The 22215-nt window shown below is 36.3% G+C and overlaps 1 protein-coding gene across 1 annotated transcript; it reads left to right on the top strand.

The window, feature by feature from the left end:
* Positions 1-1673: 1673 nt before the first annotated feature.
* si:ch73-52p7.1 (uncharacterized protein LOC100321084 homolog) lies at positions 1674-21408 on the top strand. The gene is made up of 2 exons (XM_034017115.3): positions 1674-1784; positions 19473-21408. The coding sequence occupies exon 2, from the start codon at positions 19792-19794 to the stop codon at positions 20437-20439; it is 648 nt and encodes a 215-aa protein (XP_033873006.2). The 5' UTR covers positions 1674-1784; positions 19473-19791; the 3' UTR covers positions 20440-21408.
* The last annotated feature ends 807 nt before the right edge of the window (positions 21409-22215 follow it).

Genomic DNA, 22215 nt, shown 5'->3' with positions numbered 1-22215 from the left:
TCTCTGCTGTTTCCACAATAAAGACTTTGTTAGTTTTGACAATCTTTGTCCAGGCTATTTTATTGTAAAGAAGACGAACCTTACAGTCTGTTCGGTCATCCATCCATCTGTAGTCATTTTTGTAGAGATTTTTTATTAAACAATCTATATTCTATACTGTTATGTACATACTGTTGATATTTATTATGGTCATCCACTTTTTATCTACACAGTGCGTGAGGTGTATGTTACTGACATTAAAACAGTTAAAACAGTGTAATGGTGGGACTAGTTAGTGTACCAGTACCTTATGTTATGATTCATAGGTGTCATTTCTTTGAGCTAGTGAAAACATAAGCTTCTCCTCTCCCTGTAAGTTGAAAACAATTATATTCTGACCAGCAATACAGGTTGCAAAGAGCTTATGAATTGGGAAGGTATATTCAAGAGAAGGAAGTGAGGAGCTGAGTTTTGAGTCTCCATCATGTTCAAACTGTCATATTTTGTATGAAATGTTTTGGGTTTTTTAAATGTATTTTTAAATATGATATTCAATACACATAATTCACAAAATCCTTACACAAAAACACCAGCATATGAAAAAAAAAAACAACAAAAAAAAAGTTTTTAGAATATTAAAATAAGTATTCTCTCTATATGAATATATTTTTCTTCAGCAGGCAGCCACACAAATGTAACCTTCTTTGAGCAGGTTGCTGTAGGTATGACTCAGTTTTAGAGGACAGATTTGTACTGATTAAATTGAGGTGAGAATAACTGTTAGAAGCTAAACATTTTTCTTTCCACCTGAAAAAATAAAGCTGCCTACATTTTTTTGGTTTTTTAATGTCCTCTGTGTGGCAGTGTGGCACTTATGTATCAACATGCCAAAAATTAGCAAACATTTTCTAGTGGTGATAGTACACACTGGCCTTGGCCCCCTATCTTTAGAAATGCTCAGGCTCTTACTCATAATAATGAGTCACCTGTTGTAAACCATTGTGTAATGTATGTCAGCCTTATATTTAGTTATTTATTACTTGATCATGTGCTTTAAAATGATTTATAAAAAGTGTTCAAGGTAAAATATGCAAGTGTAGGACAAATGCATGGAAACACTTGCCATAACATTGTCAATATGATGTATTAGGGCCTCCAAGGATAGCCAGGACAGCACTGATTCAAATCTTCTTTTAAATTGATCTGGATATGTAACCATTCCTAAATTAGTGCTTTACAGTTTTCTTGGGGGAAGTCTGCAGCAAAGTCTGTTGTCCAGAATGGCACATAAACTTCTTGTTCCTCATGAAAAATGTGTAATATATGGGAGCTGATATGAGAGCACCTTCCAAACAAGCACCTACTCTGAGTCCTCTAAGTCTGACAAAATAGCTCTTTTAGCTATTGCATACAAATTCAGCTGTAGAGTATATATTAAAAGTTGGGAGCTGTATTGCCTAGGCAGGCTATGGGCAACAGGGTGACACATAAATAACTGTACTACAAGTGGAAAAACGTTAATAATTATTCTGATACGTTTCATGCTGCAGACTGATTGGATTTTTGTATTTTTAACAATTAAAAAAAAAAAAAAAAAAAAAACTACAAGTCCCATACTTCATCGCGCAATTTGATCACATTTTTTAAATACATCTCCACGAGCAAGCGCTGCACAGCGCTATGGGGCCGGTAGTTCATTTTATTTTTAAACTCCAGTGAGTAATGAATAAGGTCTGTCGAACTTCAAATACCCAAATCGTCGATGTGCCACACCTATACTGCAGATGTGCTGACGGCAAACTCTGGTAAGTGTAGCAATAGACAAATGCATCTTTTACTTATATATATATATATATATATATATATATATATATATATATATATATATATATATATATATATATATACTTTAGTACAAGAACCGACAAGAGGGAGGTTTAACTAAACGTTTTAATGTGCTCTGAGAAGTGTGCTTATGTACGTTTATTATAACCTTATAATTACATTGTATTTCAACTTTATAAAAGGGAAATGTTACTGAGTGAAGGCGTGAATTATAAATAATTTACGGGACACTTTTCTTGCTGCCACGTGTGCCTTTTCAGTCGGTAGAACAGTTTGTTTAATAAGGAAGCTGGTCTCTTGTCTAAAGTCACTGTCTACGCCAGTCATTTCCTACTAGTTTTTTTTTTAGACTGTTGCAGACAGTCAGACGTGCAGAAGTGTGAATTGAGTCTCCTCTGGTATTTTTCAGCAAAATAAGCTCTTCCTTGAGATATACAATAGTTTATCTTTGTAATTTAGACGGTCATGCAATTTAACAGCGCAATGCAGTGTCTTATTTCAAGCAAATAGTAAGGTACTAATGTTAAACGAATTATGTCACAGTTAACACGTGAGATTTGAATGTTATTTTTGAATGTAGTTAACAATCAGTGTCATAAGTATCACATACCAACTATAAACAGCAAGAAAAAAAAAAGAAAAAAGTATTCTCTGGTTCCTAACACAAAACATACTTGGCATTCTTAAAAAAAAAAACATAGTGTTGCTGTCCTTTATAGGCGTTGGCAGAGGTGATATGAGAGTAGAATTGTTCAGCATCTTCTCCACAGGATAACTTAGTCAAGATATAATGCTTAAATTAATTTAGATTTGCAAATCTACAGCCTAGGGTTAGTGCAGCCTCTCGTGTAAACGGTATAGTTAAGTAAAAAAAAAAAAAAAAAAAAAAAAAAAAAACTTTGCAAAGAGTTTATTACACACTATAAAACAATATTTTACAAATAATCCAGTATCCAGAAATATATATGAATGAAACATTATGAATAATTGCAAAAAAGACCTTCAAAATACTTAAAATAAAACATTTGTACAAGAACAGTTGGACATCGACATGTGACATTTCTTTAATTAAAAAAAAAAAAAGATGTCCTGAAAACGTGGGGCCACCAAACACAAAAAACCCAGCACGGCAGCATTTTCATATTTTAAACAACTAAACTGACATCGTACAGTCACAGAATAACTGTAAAACAACTTTATTGTCAGGCCTTAGGCTGTATCAAATATTGTAACGTCACTTGCACTTGTTGTTTGTTTCAATGTGTTCAGAAAACCCTGAACAAACTACATTTGCAAACAATTGCTAGTAAAATGCATTAAAAAGAGGAATACCCACTGCGCTGCACAAGCTGATAGGAACATTTGCCAGTTCTTACATATTTACATAGTCTTGCTAAATTGTTGCATACATTCTATTTTAGAACTTCATTTGTTTTGTTAGGAGAAAAAAAAAAAAAGATGTTAACAAGCAAGAGTTTAGAATCAAGCTCAGCCAAGATGTCCAGCAGTTGATGTCCTGTACTGTACATAACACTGTAATGTGTCAGGAGTGGTATCATGTATAGTTATACTGTAGGTTTGTGTAAAAGTAGAGTAACTGTAGCTAGTTCTCACCACGGATTTAGGATACATTCCTAAAGATTAACTTTGTTTTACCAAGGCAAAACAGCTCAAAACAGCTCTAATGACAGTCACTAATATTTTATTAAACATTGCTAGATAACACAGGCATGAAACATAAGTGTGGGCTTTGAATTGAAATACACATCAACAGAAGTTATAAACAAGATCCTACGAAGGTTGTTATAGATCAGTCAATTTTGCTTCAGTTTTGCTTGTCATTTGATTGTTTTTTTAAAACAGGTAATTTAATTTAAAAATGGCTCTGCTCATTTACAATCTGTGCAGTGCAGACAGTCCCTGATTGTGTTTCAAACAGACAGACAGACAGACAGTTGAGTCCTCGGACAGCCATTTGGTGTGTTATTTAGCCATCCTCATGCATGTTAATGTAGTGTCTCCAAAGGGTGAAGGGTTGACAGAGCCATGCAGACTGACTTCACCACCAGTTGGGCTAGTTATGGTTTGCCCCCTGGCTCAGGTCTACAAGGACTAAGGGTGTGTCTCCTTCTGTGTTAAGGGGTTCATTTGGAAACAGGGCTTGGGCTACAGCTAGAGAGGAGGAGCCAGATTGATGGTGCCATTTCAGGAGCTGAGTTTTAGGGCAGGGATGGAAGCAGCAACTAAGTGAGGAAATTAAATTAATAATTGTTTGCATTTCATAATGTGGACCCAGGCTATTAATGGGTACTCACCTGATGCTTCATCCACTGTACCCGTTGAATGCTTGTGGAGTATCTACTATATTCCACCATTCTGCAATTCTCTAGTTGCCTGAATCTCTGTTCAATGCAATATAATGCTTTACTAATTTCAGTAATTTCACAATTTCATGTCACAAAATTGATATTTTTTTTTACTATGTAAGGTTAATGTATAAGGATAATTTACTAATTTGCTACCCTATTTTTGTGTAAGTGCCTTCTTCTATGTATTCATCTAATAACTCAACAATTCTGGAGTATTTGTTCTGTTCATCAGTTTTCTTATGTTAGGATGTAAAAAATATTTTTGAAGTTCCCTGTAGCGCAAGTCAGTTTCAACAAGCTTTTGTACTTGAAAATGCAGTTGGAGCGCCACCTGGTGGCAGGGACAACTTACTTTTTTTATGACTTTGGCCTACATACTGACTAAAAATAATGACTGTTGACAATTCCTGAATGTAGAAACAGTAATACAAATCCATTAGGAAACATAATTGGATAATAAAAACATAAAAAGAAACATCATAAAGTATAAAGTATGTCTTTAGTAGTTACCAGTACTTGAAAATATAAGGGTATAGCAGCTCAATTGAGATGTGGCAGTCACTCAATGCATTACATAACATCTGGGAAAGAACATCATCAGAAAGTTCCTGCTTCATAGCTGCCTCACCCTGAAGTCCCAACGGCTTGAAACAGAAAAGCAATCTCATGGCTACAGATAAGATTTTGAAATAAATATTTAATTTATCCTAAATGAAACTGTCTTGCGCATTTGTTCCAAGATGTTCTTAACACTTACTGTAAATGTACCATTATAAAAGTTTATTGCGCTAGATCATAGTAAACAAACAGCAAAGTGCAGTAAAGCTGTGGTTCCAGTGCAGCACATACAGAGATATTCTCTCCCAAACAACCCAGACACCAGACAGGCTGGGAGATCAATGCATTTATATGATTCTGCTGTTAGGTGCTTTGGGCTATTTTGAATGGAACTACATTGACGTCACCTCTATCATATGTCCATAATCTTCATTCCCAAAGCCATGTACCATTATATAAGAGGGGTTGATTGCAAGGTAGGTGGCTTTGTGAAGAAAGTTTACGAATCCTAGTTGTAGGGAAAGCACAGTGAAGCAGAACAGATAACTGTTTAAAAACATGGTACGCTACGGTAATGGTAAAACATAGTAAATACAGTACATGGCATAATAATGATAAAGTATACAAAACTGCAAAATTACTGTGCAGATTTACTATGGTTTATCTTTATAGCTGATCTTGGTGATATGCTGAATTTGATAAAATTCTGCATTGACATTTGTGACATGCCCTTTTTTTTACAGTACTGACACTGGAAAGATTTATTTTTGGAATCAGTTGTCCAGTGTTTATGCAACTTTAGCAATTTTGTACAAGATGCTATTGAGAGGTACGGTAGTTCCTCGCGCCAAGTTATCAGCGAAGCGCGAGAACTGTGACTCTCTATACAGCACGGATAGTTTACGTGTTTTCAAGGTATTGGTGCAGCAAAAGTAAATCGTCCAAAAGCACTATTTCACTTATAATTTGTAGTTCCCAAAACTCTTAGGTGAAATGTAGAAAAAAAGTAAATACCTGTCATACAATAAGAGAAATAAGTTGCCAAATTAAGGTAAAAATGTCCTCCTCCTTCTCCTTTTTCTCAATTTTTTTGCAGACCCCAGGCACATTTATCCACGCATATGTATATTACAGGACATCAGAGTTTAATGACAATTAACTTGTTTTGTCAACATGGAAATATACTAGGGAACACATTTATTTTGGCATCTGTATCTTTTATATTAAGCGATTTATTGATATTTTAAAATTGACTAGTCACACACATTGCAGGTAAATAAATAATTTTGAAGACCCCAGGGAGTTTTAATCCATACATATGTATATACAGGACATCCGATTTTAATGACAATTAAGTTGTTTTGTCAACACGGAACTGTACTGGGAATGCACTTATTGTGACATTTATATTAAATGGTTTATTTATGTTTTAAAATGGAACACTTGCCTGCAAAAAATCTTTCTTTATATAAATATAAAAAAGAGGTCTAGTATATGTGGGATTTGAACCTATAACCTTCAGTTTGCAAGCATGTTGTGTTATTGACAGTGCTACACAATTAGTTGAGAGAAGCACTATTTTGAAAGTTGAAGACAGCCAATTCTCTGGAATTCTCTGGGCTTAGTTATATTTTTTAGATTTTAGAGTCATCATCAATATCATCATCATCATCATCATCATCATCATCATCATCATCATCATCATCATTCTGAGATTCTGATCTTGAGCTCTGAAAATGTTTGGTTTCCTGTCAGTGTAACGCTCATTGTGGTCCCTGTTGGCGCAAGGAAGTACGGTTTCCTCTCTCATTACTGGTTGATGAGTGTAACGCTATTTGTGGTCCCCACTGGACAAAAAGGAACATTCATTTCTGAGAATTAGCTATGCTGAAGGATAACCTATATATTTGGTAAAAGTAAAACATAAATAAATAAATACATTAATATAAATATTTAAGTAAATGAATACATCAATAAATACATAGACATTTATTTCTTTATTTATCTTTATTTTTTATTTTTCACTATCATAAACACTGCCATTTAATACATTATGAAATGAAAATAAACATTCAACAGTTCTTGTTCAATGGAACAGGTCACGCCGTTAGCATGGGACCAGGGAGTGAGTGAATGAGTGGGTAGAATGCGTGTTGTTGTTTACGGGGGTTGCAGAGCATTTTGAGAATTCAACACCATCTCCCTGAGTTAGGGATGTCATCTGTTCGGGTTTGACTGGACAGTCCGGGAATTAGCATCTGTGTCCGGGTAGCAGGAATTAACAAGTCTGGATGCCCTAATGTCCGGTTTTTAAGTGAAACACATAAGAAACACCAACCTTCCTATAATATTTTCTTTGACATACATTAGTTGCTTAAACAATTTCCACTATCTTATTAGAAATGTACTGTTTAGTACTGATCTGTACATTCCACTTTGTCCCCAGCATTTGAATAATGCTGAGGACAACAAACATATCCACAAATAAACAATCCAAGTGTGGGGTTGCAGTCATGTGACCCCAGCAGGCTACATACTGGCGGTCAAAACAACCGTGGCAGCTAATTCAAAAACGTTTTCTTCCACAGCAAAACACTTTTGTTAAATAGACTCACAATTAAAACAATGTATATGACATATTTGGTATAAGAATATCATAACATTGTACAAGGATAAAAAAACAAACAAAAAAAAAACACTTTTGTACTATGAAGCATCAGTAACTAGAATCTGTAGATTTCCAGTAAAATCAGGATCAGTGAGTGACAGTAAACAGCTAAGGAGACTGTACTAAAAGGACTATACTGTGCAAAAAGGAGCACAGCATTAACAATATGTAAGGTACGTGCATAACGATTTCTGTTCAGTTTTCAAGTTGCCTAAAATTACAGGTAGATTTATATTGTTTGCAATTATTGTGCTTTTAAATATGTTATAAATGATGATGTTTCTGTGATTTCATATTAGTTCAGTAAAATAATAAATATAGCATAATGCATTCTGTTAACGGTAAAGGCATATTTTATGTAAGGACTGGGATTCACCAACCCAGGGCTTGAAATTAACTTTTCCATGCACTAGCCACCATGGCTAGTGGATGGAAAAATCCACCGGCCACACAGACATTTTACCAGCCAACATCGTTCCTGGGGGGCGACGACAACATAAGAAAATGCAAAAACAAGCAACATTTATGAGCAGTCTCACCAGGGTCTGAAACAATCTGCCTCATGAGTGAAGATACAGCTTCTGAGATGTGTTGTGCATCTGTCCTCTCCACAGACTGCATGGGCACAAACTGCACAGTCACCAGCCCTTTCTGGCAGAATCATACATATTCTGTGTATTGCTCCTCTTCTATGACAGTGCTATCGGTTGAACCATCCGGCATCACTGACAGGAACTTTGCACCTTTTATTTTCTCTTGCAGATACCTTCTTTCTACCTCAGCAAAATATGGCATAAATAGTATTGCTTGTTTGTCATTCCTAGATTTAGCCTGGTCTGTTCATCAACCCTATATTATTAAAAATAATTTGAATAATTATAAAAAAAATATATACATTGTCACACTTTCTGACTGAGGATCTGCTTGAGTGATAGAGACCGTCGATGCGGGCTCCACCGTGTGGTAGATAACCGCGACTGGAGTTATGTGTCCCGAGCCGTAGGCGAGGGCGCTAATGAAAGTCAAGGTCAACTATCACACGGTAGAGCACGCATCGAGAGGGCTCTATATCGCTATTAGAAAACTATTTATTTCTTTATTTTCTCGTTAAATACATTTTTAAAACCTATATTTACCTTGAACTTCTGATATTTCACCAGGTAACCTTCCGCTGAGGAAAATAATCCCTAACATAATTAGAATAGAAAAATGACATACATGTAGAGCAAACATTATTATTATTAAAATTATTATTATTTGGCTAACATATTGATTTATTTAGGTCTTACTCTTTCTTATTATAATTTATCTAGACATTGCCAGATAAATTAACTGTACAATTGTTGAATAGTCCATGTAGTATAGAGTTGGACTCGAAACTTGTTGTTGGAGGAGGGGCGTCATTCAAGCTGGCAGGGAGTGGATTGGCTGGTGCGGAAAAAACTGAAACAGAGACCACTCATGTCTTTCCTGTTGTTTTGCTGTCCAGTAGCTGCGAATTGAGCCTTCATTACGGTGTCCTGTCACAGACATGATTTCCCTTGTCTCTAGACCTGCATCAGAAAGTATGTTTAAGTATGGTAGCTTTTTATGTTATCATATTAGTTGTAGATTAGAATGTTAAGGGAAAAAGCCGGTATTTGTGAGCGGATTGATTTAAAATTTAATTCACAGTTAAGCACTTCAACATTCCAGCAGGCATCAATGCAAAACAGAAGCCTGCTAGATCTGGAAGCTGATTGACTGTTTGCACTCAATCATTTTCTAATAAGCATTAACTTACTAATGCTTTTTCAAGCTTTAAAACAAGTCAGTTCAAGATACAATTGATTCCAGTAAATAGTAAATTCACCAAAATTAATCTTAAATACCAAATAGAGTTTACTTTATTTAACATGGTTGCATTATAGTTTACTAGCAATCACTTGAATCCTGAAATACTCACAAGTTGATTGCATTTGTTTAGCAATTGATACCCATGCGTTGGAATATAAACCGGCCTTAACACTTTGAATGCCACATTGTTTTCCCATACAATGTTGTCTTTCATCAACATTCCACATGATTTAGTAAGTGGTTTTATATATCCTTGAATATCTAAAAAAAAAAAAAAAAAAATGGTACAATAAAGTACAAAAGGATAATATGTTCCCTTCTTTGCAGGCTATTAATGTAGAACATTTTATCTACTACTTTACCTTTAATTATAGAGATGCTCCTTGACTCAGTGGGCTTGAATTGCAATCGTGCCCATTCAATGTTATTGGTTAATTTACCCAATAACCGATTAGTGCTGCTACTGTTGTAGTCATGGTTGTCATGTCATCCATGTATGCTCGAATTGGTGGTAGTCGCATTCCAGAAGCCAAGCGCTCTCCTCCCACTACCCATTTTGAATCCTGCCATTATTCCAACTTCTAGGCATTGCCATGTAGTGCTGAATTATGAAGTTGAAAAACTAAATTGCAAATCTCCAAAGTAGGCTTTCACTAAATTTGTTATTGTCATCGGTACACTGAAAAAATCAAATGCTGCCCAAAGAAGTTCACGTGGCACTGAACCATATGCATTCGCCAAATCCAGGAATGTCACATGGAGCTCCTTCCTCTCCTTTTTAGCAGATTGAATTTGTTGCCAGATTGGTATTCTGGTGGATTGATAGGTGGGATGTCTGAAGGAATTGACATAGACTCCTGCCTTTTTGAATCTGTATGTGTTTCCTTCAAATATCTCTCCAGCTCAAACTTAGATGCTTTTAGTGTGCCATTCTTCTCACTGGTGAATAACTTCTTTACAAATTTGAATGGGTCTTTATAAGAGTTAGCTCTCGCACGCTTCTTCTTTTTGTAGCGTTTCCGTAGGTGCTCAGCTCTGCGCATGTTGCAAGCTTATCTTTTATGACCCTTTGTAACAGATTGAGTCCCTCCTTCTGACTTTGTTCTGCTCTTCTCCACTGCTTCCTCAGCTGTCTCCTTTCTCTAACTAAGCGTTCAATCTCCTGCTGCCGTCTAGACTTTCCAGGAATAGTTTGTACTTTTTCCTTCCTTTTTTCAACTCCAAACCTCTCGCTTCCATATGCGTAGATGATGTCCCCAAATTTATCTAGCTTCTTTTCAACTGTTCCACTTAACCTTTCCAATGCAAAGCAGAGATCTGTGTTTACTGTGTCCCATGCAGTTTTCTCACAAACTCTTGGCCATTTAACTCCAGGCTTGTGCCCGTTGAGGTTCTTTTCTCTCTTTTTGTCTGACCGGGTTCACAAGGATCATTAGGTTCATCACTAACTGTGTTCATGCAAGTCCTCCTCACGTCTATGACAGGGGTGCTGATATCCTGCAAACTGTGGTTTGCTTCCTTTCGCTAGATTTCATTCGACTGACTTGACTAACTTCGTAAGAAGTACTGATCAATGCGAGGCCCTTGTCCCTTCTCCCTCAAGCATTTCATTTTCCCTTGATGAATCTTCAAACCCCTGACCGTTGTTGCCTTGCTCCAGCCGCAGACACAACCTGGAGTTCCATGTCTTTGCTAACTGCAGATCTTGAACTAGTCTTTTGTGAAGTACTCTCCATACTCATATCCGTTTCGGTTTCTAAGTCGTTAATCGTGTTGTCCAACGTTGAGTCATCTTCCGCCCCCGCTCTCGCAGACTCTAGGGGTATTTATCTCTTTAATTTCTTAGAAGCCTTGGGTGGGTGTCTCCAGCATCCTGTAAAAACAGAGCTGGATACTGCCGACAAGGGTAGCTAACCCTTGCCAGCCCCAATGGGGTCTCTTTCCTCCTGTCAGCTGTCTCTCCAGGCTGTCACAAGGTCTTTCCTTTGTTGCCAGCTGCACTATTTACAGCAGTCACTGGACATATCCAGATCTTAATGATTTCATTACATGAGAGTAGATCCAGATCTTAATGATTTCATTACATGAGAGTAGATGTTAAAACTTCATGCTGATTAGAACTCGGCTCTCGCCAAGATAAGCACCAACTAAGACTTTACAGTAAACTAATGTGATCCATCTGTGTCTCCATCCATTTTCGTTTCCTTCCATATGATGATGTAGATATCCTTCTGCCTGATCTTGATGGCTGAAGTGTAATGCTGGCTCCAGGGATCAGCTTATTTTGTCTCCCTAGCGCATCAGCACACACATGAAATGGTTGGTTATAAAGGTATGCATTTTATTATTTGATTGGAAAACTGGGTAAAAATCCTTACAATATAGGTAAATGTGAAATAATTTCCTAATAAATTATTTTATATAGTACGTTAAGCACTATATGTCTTCAGGAGAGGATAGTGTTTGAAAACTATGTAATATACTATATACTATGTATTGTTTTTAATTTAATCTTTTTTTAATTCACAAAACATTAGAAACAAAACATCAACAACAATAAATATTTCAACAATACAAGTTGTTCAAATTAATATATAGGGAGACCATAGATGCATATTTAAAAGTAATAAATAAATAAAAATAAATGTATCATTTAATTAACTATATACAATACATTCAATAAATATAATGTTTTCACTGTACAGCCCAAACACTAAATGTTGTAGAAACCCTTATTATAATATAATTCATACTTCATTCAGTATAAATAAAATTACTAGTTTATCTAACAATGACACATTTGAGTCATTAATTGGCCTTACATTTTTTTTTTTTGTTTTCAACACAAAAAGTTCTACACACTGAAAAATTGGGACGTTACAGTCTGGGCAGTATGAGCTTGTCAGTAGCCTAATATTCATTCACAAGTCTGATAATTATTTTCTGCAGTTACTCAAAACAATTTACAACAATTTACAACTTTATTTTTTATTTGTTTTGTTATAAAATAGAATGAATTACAGATTGGAAAGGTTCTAACAGAAAGTGTGGCCATAAAGATTAAGAATACTGTACCTTTAAAGATATGTAAATAGATGCGTGTAAGCCATACAAACATAATGCAACAATATAAGAAAACCCTGGAGTTTGTTTATGTCTTCATTTCGTAGATCTGTAGAACAAATATGATTACACTTATATACAATATAGTTTTTTTGTTAGTTTTTTTGCTGGTGTTTTTATTTTCCTCTCTCCTAGCTTGTCTCTTCCTGTATCGCTAGCTAAACTGCCCTGAGGAACTTTCCGGCTCACTATCTTGGTTGGCAAATAGAAGACAGCCTGCAGTGAAGTGTATTTTTTTAACCATTCTAAAAATAAAAAATAAATAAACAAGATGAGTAATTCAAGACATAAATAGACAGCACTCCCACGCTATCTTATTCTCATCAGCGAAAATCATTTTCAGCATTTTCTACTTTTTCCGAACTGTTTTTGTTGTTCTGTGGTAGCATTTTTATTTGTAAAAGGTAATCACAGAGAAAAAGGCAGTGCAGCCCAACACGTCTTTGAGGGGGTTTGTTTGGAACCTGTGCAACTTTCCCTCAGCACTCACTCTGACAAGCTGCCTGCTATGCCCTTCACACACACAAACTGAAAACTTACTAAGTTATTTTTTTGATCGGGTATCCAGCAAAATATTTTCCACACATATTTAAATAATATTTGACTCTATTGTAACTCAATCAGAAAAAAAACCAAACATGTAAACATTACTTCAACTAATTTAGCAGTAAGCATTTTTTTTTAGCAGTAAGCATTTACAAGTTCTCATTAACAGCGATGTACATCTAAAAAAGAATGACATACGATAATATTTATACTATCTTATTAACAGAAGCTGTTTATAAAAATCCTTTTAGATTTAATTAAGTAAATATCATAAACCTCAATTCTTAAAAAACGAGAGAGATGCTGCCGGACTGTATGGAAAACTAGCCCTATCACTTTACAGAACAAGCACCGCCTCCTCTGTTTTGTTTGGTTGTTTTAGCAACAGCACTTTCATATGTGATTTGCTAAAAAAAAAAAACTTGAATGACAGCATATATTAAATAATAGACCAATCAAAAGCAGAAGTCGTGGTGCTTATTGTGGTGACATAATTTGTTCAAGTTTCTTGTTGTTTTAGCCAACAGCTTCTGTTTAAAGGTAGAGCGGTCTGTCGCAAATTCACACCACTAGCACAGAGCCGCTAAAGTGTGACGTGTACAAAAACGTACCCGCCACTGTGGCGTATAAGTATGTAAAATGTACCCGCCACAGACCAAATTAACCCGCGTTTGGCAGGAGGTGGGTGTTAATTTCGATCCCTGCCAACCAACTTATTTGTATTAAACTGTATTACAGTATACTGCAGTTTTGATAGACCAAGGCTGACTGAGAAATATGTCCGGGTTTGGTCTGTGGAAAAGGTGGCAACCCTACCCTGAACATGAAAATGTTACAATATACTAAATGAACAGATCAAGCTTATTATGATAGTTTGCAAAATCAGATGAAAGCTTTCAATACAATCAGGATAATACATAATCATTATTTACAAAATCTTGTTTGTCTCGTTACTTGTTAAAAACTGTAACTTTACTGCCATGCTACTTGCAAATGTTGTGCAATGGAAGTACAAACAGTGGCGTGAAAGCTAGGCGTCTGTATTGCAAGCTGCATTAGAAGCATGTCTTGGGTTTGATTCCCACACAGGATTTATATTGCAAACTTTAAAAAAAAAAAAAAAAAAAGTATTTTATTCATGTGTAACAAACTCATTTTTAATGTGAAAAAAATCTAGTTGATATGAATGACACTTTCATTGAACATACATACTTTTGCATACATATATATATATATATATATGCACACATAACTTTAACGTGCATATATGTATATATATGTAAAAAATTATATATATATATATATATATATATATATATATATATATATATATATATATATATATATATACACACTTTTTCAGTGCCACCACCAAAGAGAAAAGATGGCAGTGCCTCTCAATTATTCATACTTTATTGAAACAAGGTAAAAACAGATATGCTGACGCGACTCGACATCAGAGCGTATTGAAAGCAGGACTCATTAGATCTATGAAATGCACCCGGTACTCATTGTCATTTAACACCATTATCCGATTACTAGAAATAGTAATCTAGCAATCAATGCATTCAATTCACATTCCAGATACTTAACAATCTTATTAAACATTATTGTTGATTCAATGAAGATCTATTGTCGCACATATAGGTTCAGTTATTGAACCACTATGTCAGTATATAGACTTTTATTTACAACCCTTTGTCTGTAAACTCCCTTCATTTGTTTCTTAACTGTATTAATGAGATCAGGGTGGTCCCCGATAATATTCTTGTGTCACTTGATGTCACTAGTTTGTACACCAACATCCCACATACAGGGGCATTGATGCTGTCACCTTCTATTTAAATTCCAGACCCGCTGAGGTTATTCCACCCTCTCAATTAATTATCGATTTACTTGATTTGTGCTTAAATTCCAATTATTTTGTGTTTGAAGGTCAATATTTTTCCCAGATAAAGGGTACTGCAAATGGTGCAGCATTTGCTCCCAATTATGCACATTTGTATATGGGATTTTGGGAGAAATCCCATATACAAATGGGCATAATTGGGAGCATAATAGGAGAAATTAATCTACAATAATGATAACATCTTTTTACCATGTATCTCTCTATGGCTTAGGTACATTGATGATGTCTTATTAATATGGTCGGGATCAAAGACTCAACTTAATCATTTTGTGGATTATATTAATTCCGCAAATAGTCATTTAAAATTTAAATATGAATCTGATCTAGATAGAATACATTTTTTAGACTTAGAAATATCTAAAGGTAAGAACAACACCTTACAAACTACTGTATTCAATAAACGAACGGATCGGAATTTGTTACTGGTAAAAAGTCAACATCCTCATCACTGATAAGAAATATACTGAAAGGTCAATTATTACAGGTAAGAAGGAACTGTAGCACAGAGTCACAATTTGAAATTAAATCTGAAGAAATATTCTCCAAATTCGTCCTTATTCTTAAAAGTCTTAAAAATAAGGGTTTCTGAACAAAAAGCAACAATTACCAAAATCAAGAATATGCAATAGCCAAACACTATAAAAGACACAACTTTTTGGTTAATTTGGATTTTTTAAAATAATTTTGAAATCTGGCCCCCTGTTTGTGTGTGTCACCCTGCGAGAGTCTGTGAGTAGAAACACGCTTTGTGTCTAGGCAATGCTGGCGTGCTGCCTGGGGTGTCACGTGCACAGTGCAGCTGTATATAGATGGGGTCTGTGTTGGCTGCACTGTGATTTGTGTTTGTTTCTGCCAACCAGCTGTTTGCGCGGGACCGAGGGTCTGAGCGATTGGACCGTGTGTATGTAAATGTACCCCTGTGTGTGTGAGCCAACAGGGCCCGGGGAGATCACTATTTAGGAGCTGCCTGCGTGCAGCTCCTAAATAGGGGTCGTGTTGTGGTTTTCATGTAGCCGTGTGTCCTGGAGCTGTCTATCTGAGATAAACCATTTAATAAGAGAGCGTCCATTTGCCTGCTGTTCCAACGCTTCAATAAAAATAGCAGATTTCACTGCTTTAAACTACATTCTGTGCCGTCTCCATTTCTTCCTGCTGCAGACCAGATACGCTGCCGCTACAATATATAGCAGATTGTTAAGTATCTGGAATGTGAATGGAATGCATTGATTGCTAGATTACTATTTTTAGTAATCGGATAATGGTGTTAAATGACAATGAGTACCGGGTGCATTTAATAGATCTAATGAGTCCTGCTTTCAATACGGTCTGATGAAGACAACATGTCGAAACATGTCAGCGTACCTGTTTTTACCTTGTTTTAATGAATAAAGTATGAATAATTGAGAGACACGTTTGGGATATTGACTTTTATTTAGCGGGAGTGTGGCAATGTGCCCCGCCCCTGTGTGCATATTATGTGTTGTATGTTGCGTGCGTGTGTTAATGTTGGTGTATAGATTGGTACACGGGATATAAACGGGTCTGTGTTTCACGTGTGATTTAAAAAGTGTAGATTTGTATTTAGGCACGAGGAGGGCACAAATCACTTCACGTGCTGGTTAAATGTAATATGTAAGCACGGGGTTGCACAGAATTAATTCACGTGCTGGGATTCAAGTGAATAATTAATTAGTAATTGAATCCCAGCACAACAGTATATATAGAGACACGTAGCATTCAGTCGGGTTTGGGTGTTCGGTGAGTGGAGAACGTGATTGGAGACGGAGGTATTTGTGGAAAGTAGTAATAGTTAAATCTGCTCACCGTGTTTTGTTCGTCTGTCTGTGCACTGTTTAGTTAGTTTTGTTTGTCTATTTATTTTGGCCTCAAGTGCCGTGCCCTGTGTTTTGTCTGTTCCAACCTTTTATTTTCTGTTCTGTTTATTAAATGCTGAGCGAAAGCATTCGCTCAGCTTCACCAAACCATACCTCTCTGTCTGACGCCACCCACTCCGGCCGTCTTTGTGACAGGGAGTTGCCGTCTTTTCTCTTTGGCGGTGGCAACATCTAAGAAGTGTTTCCTATTTAACTTTTCCTGGGACGAAGCATCTTGTGTCTGATTAAATGGACTGAAATATTTCTGTAATGCCAGCATCTATATTTTCTACAATAATGGACTGTGTGTTTGAAATAAGGAACAAAATCACAGCAGTAATACCCGACCCGGACTGTGAGGGAGCACCCTCACTTGGGCTTGACTTTTTACAATGAGTCGTGTTGTTGTACTATGTTATATCTAACTTACTCTGAGGTAGTGTTTTTATTGTTGCAATGTGAAGCCATGTTAGTTTAATTCCATGTGCAGTTTAGCCACGGTGTTTTATACCAATAACGATATATTGCATAATAACAGTAATAATTAAAACCCTAAATATTTAACGTCGAGAAAATAAATGAAACACTTGCATGTTTGTAGGTACTATTATGCATTGTTAAAAATACTGTTTGCATGAGTACACAGTATAAAAAAAACACATAACTTAAATAAGGTTTTATATGTGATGTTTTATATATGTAACTATTTAAAGATATATATTTTGTTATAAAAAGAAACAGTACTAAATTGTTTAATTAAGGCTGTTAAAATGTGGGCGTGGCTAGCTCTTTAAAAGGCAGCCTGTCTGTAAGGAGGGGTGATTGAGAGGACTGACAGGGCGAATGGTCACGAGAGAGCTATGGTCTCTTGATCATTGTATATGTCTATTTTGTTTGTAAACGTATATGTCATTGTTCCAGTATGCCTGGGTTTTGTATGTGAACCAGTGCTTAATATTACTTAAAAGAAAAGAAATGCTTGTACCTGAAATACAAAACAAAGAAAGCTCCAAGTGTCTAGTGGATTTTACTGTTTTTATTATTATTACAGTACAAACTGACACAACCTTTAATGACGTTGCTGGAATGTTGTAATTTATTTATGTCGTTTCTATAAGGTTGTGTACAGGCAGATTTTTCATGATTACATCTGAAGTATTTGCTGATGTTAGTGATCTTAAATATTAAGCGTCAAGTCTCAAATAGTCGCCAGGGCTACTGGCAAATATTGTACATAATCGCCGGGACGTTTATTTAAAGTTTTACAGTATTTGAGTAAAGGACTGTGTAGCAAGAATTAAACCTAAACTTACCTGTTGTTCCTGTTCGGACCAGAGGATCCAAAACCTGGAGAGACTTTCCTGGATTTCTGAAAGGAGCAAAACTACTGTTACTACACAGACACTTGTGGATTACAAAATTACTGGTGATCACGATACTTACCTTGAGTGGACCTGTACCTGGAGATCTCAGAAGGGTGGACCGGTGGCAACCAGGAAAACTTGGACTGGACTCAAACAATTTCTGTTTAATTATTATTATTATTTGTTTATTTAGCAGACGCCTTTATCCAAGGCGACTTACAGAGACTTGGGTGTGTGCACTATGCATCAGCTGCAGAGTCACTTACAATTACGTCTCACCTGAAAGACGGAGCACAAGGAGGTTAAGTGACTTGCTCAGGGTCACACAATGAGTCAGTGGCTGAGGTGGGATTTGAACCGTGGCTGAGCATAGGGCCTGCAAGAAGTTAGATAGGGCCCAAGTGGTCAGGTTTTCTTTTATTTATTTTCATTTGCTATGTCACAAATATAATAAGTGCCCACTTAAACTGCATGTTTCTGTCTTAAGAGTCCTCTTACCAACAAATAAACAGATCTTTCACTATATACTGTATATATATGTGGCAGGATTTGAACCCTGACTAGTCATACTTTTACTCCAACTACATAACCTCTACGCTACACAGATTCACATCTTAACCCTTTCAACAGACTAGGCTACTATTTACATTTACCCTATCCAAACGGCAATACATTGCCTCAATATAGGTTGAACAATTTTGCTATTCCTGTAATGTGTGTGTTATAAGTGAAAAAAGAAGTGATATCTGAAACAAAAACACATTGGAAATGTGAAAAAACAAAAGTGCCCAGCCGTTTAAAGTGGAGATATCAAAAACACAAGCCAAGTTTCAAGAAACCATTGGGGGAACATTGCCCCCCATTGGTTTTACAGTTGTGCCTATTTGCTTTGTGCTGGCCAAGGTTGCCCCAATTGTTTCTTCTAACTTGGCTTGTGTTTTTGATATCTCCACTTTAAATGGCTGGGCACTTTTGATAACTTGGCGTTTTTTCACATTTCCAATGTGTTTTTGTTTCAGATTCTATAACTGTGGATTTATATCATGGTAATTCATTACTTCATAATATTTCACCTGTAAAGTGTTATAGGCACAGTATCCATAGCAGGGGACAACATATACTATCTATAAGCAGTAATGCATACATTGATCTTGAGTTTGCAGTGAAATATAGCTTGTGTTATGAATAGCTTGTTTTATACCTTCTATCAAAATAGACAGTCTTCTGAAGCATTGCTTGCTCAGGTGTTGCATACCACTTCAATGATATACCAATGAAAACACATAACTAAGTGACAATAGCATTTTTGTGAGAGGGTGTCCTCTGAAGAAAAAACGAGTGGCAGCCAATGAATATGTTCATTATGTGCAAAAAATAACATTATTTTTTTATGATTTTCAGGCTATCCTTAAAGTAAAGAATCAGCAGTATTCTCATGCCAAGGATCCTGTTGGACATATGGAACCATTTAACACAAAAGCTGGGTTGGAGCAACTACAAGTAGATGGTTTTAACTGATCTAAACATCTTCCATACTTAATCTGTTATTGTAGTCAAACGATCTTCCATCTTTGTTATGCTGTTGAATTAACGCTGATTGAAATGTAGACATTGTTTTTTTAGCTGAGCTGTTACCCTGGTGAAATCACAAACAGACAATTCTAGACAATATGTGGACTGGTTGCCTGGAACAGAGTTTTTAAGAACACCATAAAGCAGAATGCAACCCACTGTTAAAATCAGCAAGTCAGTCCTGCTGTGTCTTATATGGATATCGATACCCGCTCTGCTGTTGAGTGAGTTCAAACTGGCCTACGTGACAGACTTCAGTCTTTACAACTGCACCTGCATTAGGTCCCTGTCAGTGTGTGGCCGCATTGACCCTGGAGAATGCGACTGCAATGCTTTCTCATTCTCCGTGCTGCACCGTTCTACCAGCGACAGCGTCCTCAACGAGAAGTGCATCACGGTCTGGTACACTTCCCCCGGCAACGTGGCTCTCCTCCTCAACAATTCTGAAGTGCGGCACTTGTCTCTTGTCAAATGCGATTCCACAGGTTGGAAACCAATTCTATATGATTACTTCACTGTACAAAGACTGGAAAGACTCACAGTCTCGTACCGTAACCGGTATGCAGATTTTACTAAAGCTATTGAACTTGGGCGGCAAAGGCTACCTGGAGCTCATGATGATGAAGCGAGCATGGCCGTCATCCATCTATCTGTCCTGGCTGGACAACCAACCTTGAAGGCCTTCACAGTTCAGACAACTGGCCAGAGCAACGGCAGCTTTCCTTTCCCAAACTTGAGCATGGCCCATTCGTATCTGTCAGACACTTCGAACAGGTTTATAACTTTTGTCTACTAGCGCAGCGGTTTTCAACCTTTTCATCTCAAGTACCAGTGTTTCCAGCAGGGACGACCAGATGTACCAGTAACTATGTGCAGTCTTAAATGGCTATTGTAAAACAGACCTACCCCATTACAAACGTGTTTTTTTTTTTTTCTCTAACTATCACCGAAGATGTGACAGCTTAATCTGATTATTTGAGTTCACCACAAACAACACAGAGTGGCTGCTTTGGTTCCCCACAAACAGATTGATACATTACAATAGTGCAATTAAGTGAGTATTGTGGTTGAGGAATCATATCATCATAACTGCCAGTGCGTACCAGTTGCAAGCCTGTCACGTACCACAGGTTGAAAACCACTGTACTAGACTAGTCTAGTACTTCAAAGTATAAAAATGTTCATAAAAATGTTCAGCAGTAAAAAAACTACATTCGGTAAACAAACACTGTCTTCAGTGTTGTGTTCGATTTTTTGGTAAAGTGGTATTTTTTCATATAAATTCATGAGTTCAGTTTGTCATTGACTGTGCAGTCAGTTGTTGCTCTTTTTTGTTCTTTATAAACAACTTAAATAAAGATGTTACTTAACTACTTGTCGCAATTCCAGTGTAAAAATTAAGACTTTTTAGCATCCTTTAACAAAGGATTGAAATCTTTAAAAAAAAAAAAATAACTAAGTTTATAGTTTTATCCTCCTGGGTGGCCAAAAGTTTGACTGAATTAATTACCAGAGTACTGTTCCTGCACAGCTTTGACCTAGACCTTTTCAACAGAAAATATATTTTTTTTCTCGTTTTTTTATCTTCTTTTTAGATTTAATTACTTTTATGTTAAAATGTTAATGTCCTTTAAAATAGCCTTTTTTAAGATGTATTTTAAGTATTTGACGTAGGCATTTTACGCATAGAGTAGGCAGGGAAGCAGTGCAAAAAAATATCCACTAGAAACTGTCCTCGGGGCATCAGATGATTCTAAAGGGTTAGGGATGGGGATGGGGATGGGGTTGGGGTTGGGGTTGGGGTTGGGGATGGGGTTGGGTTAGGTCAGGGCAGGTTGATGTTGGAGAGGTGCAGAGATTGGGAAGTGAAAGGTAGGACAAATGCCCTAGAGTCATCTGATGCACTGAGGACAGTTTCTAGTGGATTTTCCTTTGCCTGCGTCAAATACTTAAATGGGTGGGGACTTATTTGCATGTTAGCTTCAGATTTAGCTTGGAAAATAATTATTTATTGAAAAAAGATTTATTTTTCCAGATTGAATTGCTAATGACAAAGATGTATTTCAGATTGATCTGTTAGCTAAATGTTGATTCCAAGTGTGAAAAAAATATGTAAAGACTGAAGCATTTTTTTTCCAGATTTAATTCGCATATGGATTTTAAATGTTTAATTTGCAATAATCATTTTCAATACTTATAAATTATATCTGAAAGTAGACATTTTAAAATGGTTTTGTTAACATTTATGTATTAAGAAAATTGGTTAAATATAGGAAATTATGTGATTTAAGTTAATTCTTGTAAATACTGCAAACAAATAGTTCTATAGCAGTAAAGAGCAGCTTTTTGTTCAACAAGCTCACAGCAAAGGCAATTGTTTTCTTAAAGGAAATGTCAGTTGCTCCTGATTTGCTAGCCAGCTTCTGATTCCCCAGCTTTTCTTCATTGGCCAGGACTAACGGACTTCCACCAGCACCAGCTCCAACTTCCTTCAAAATCACAACATGAGGGGGCAGCACAGTCAGGCGCAAACGTAAAGTACTTTGACCTTAGGTTTGTGTTTTTCCTAAAA

The sequence above is a fragment of the Acipenser ruthenus genome, chromosome 6, assembly GCF_902713425.1.
Source record: "Acipenser ruthenus chromosome 6, fAciRut3.2 maternal haplotype, whole genome shotgun sequence".
NCBI lineage: Eukaryota > Metazoa > Chordata > Actinopteri > Acipenseriformes > Acipenseridae > Acipenser > Acipenser ruthenus.
This window is presented reverse-complemented; position numbering and strand designations above follow the sequence as displayed.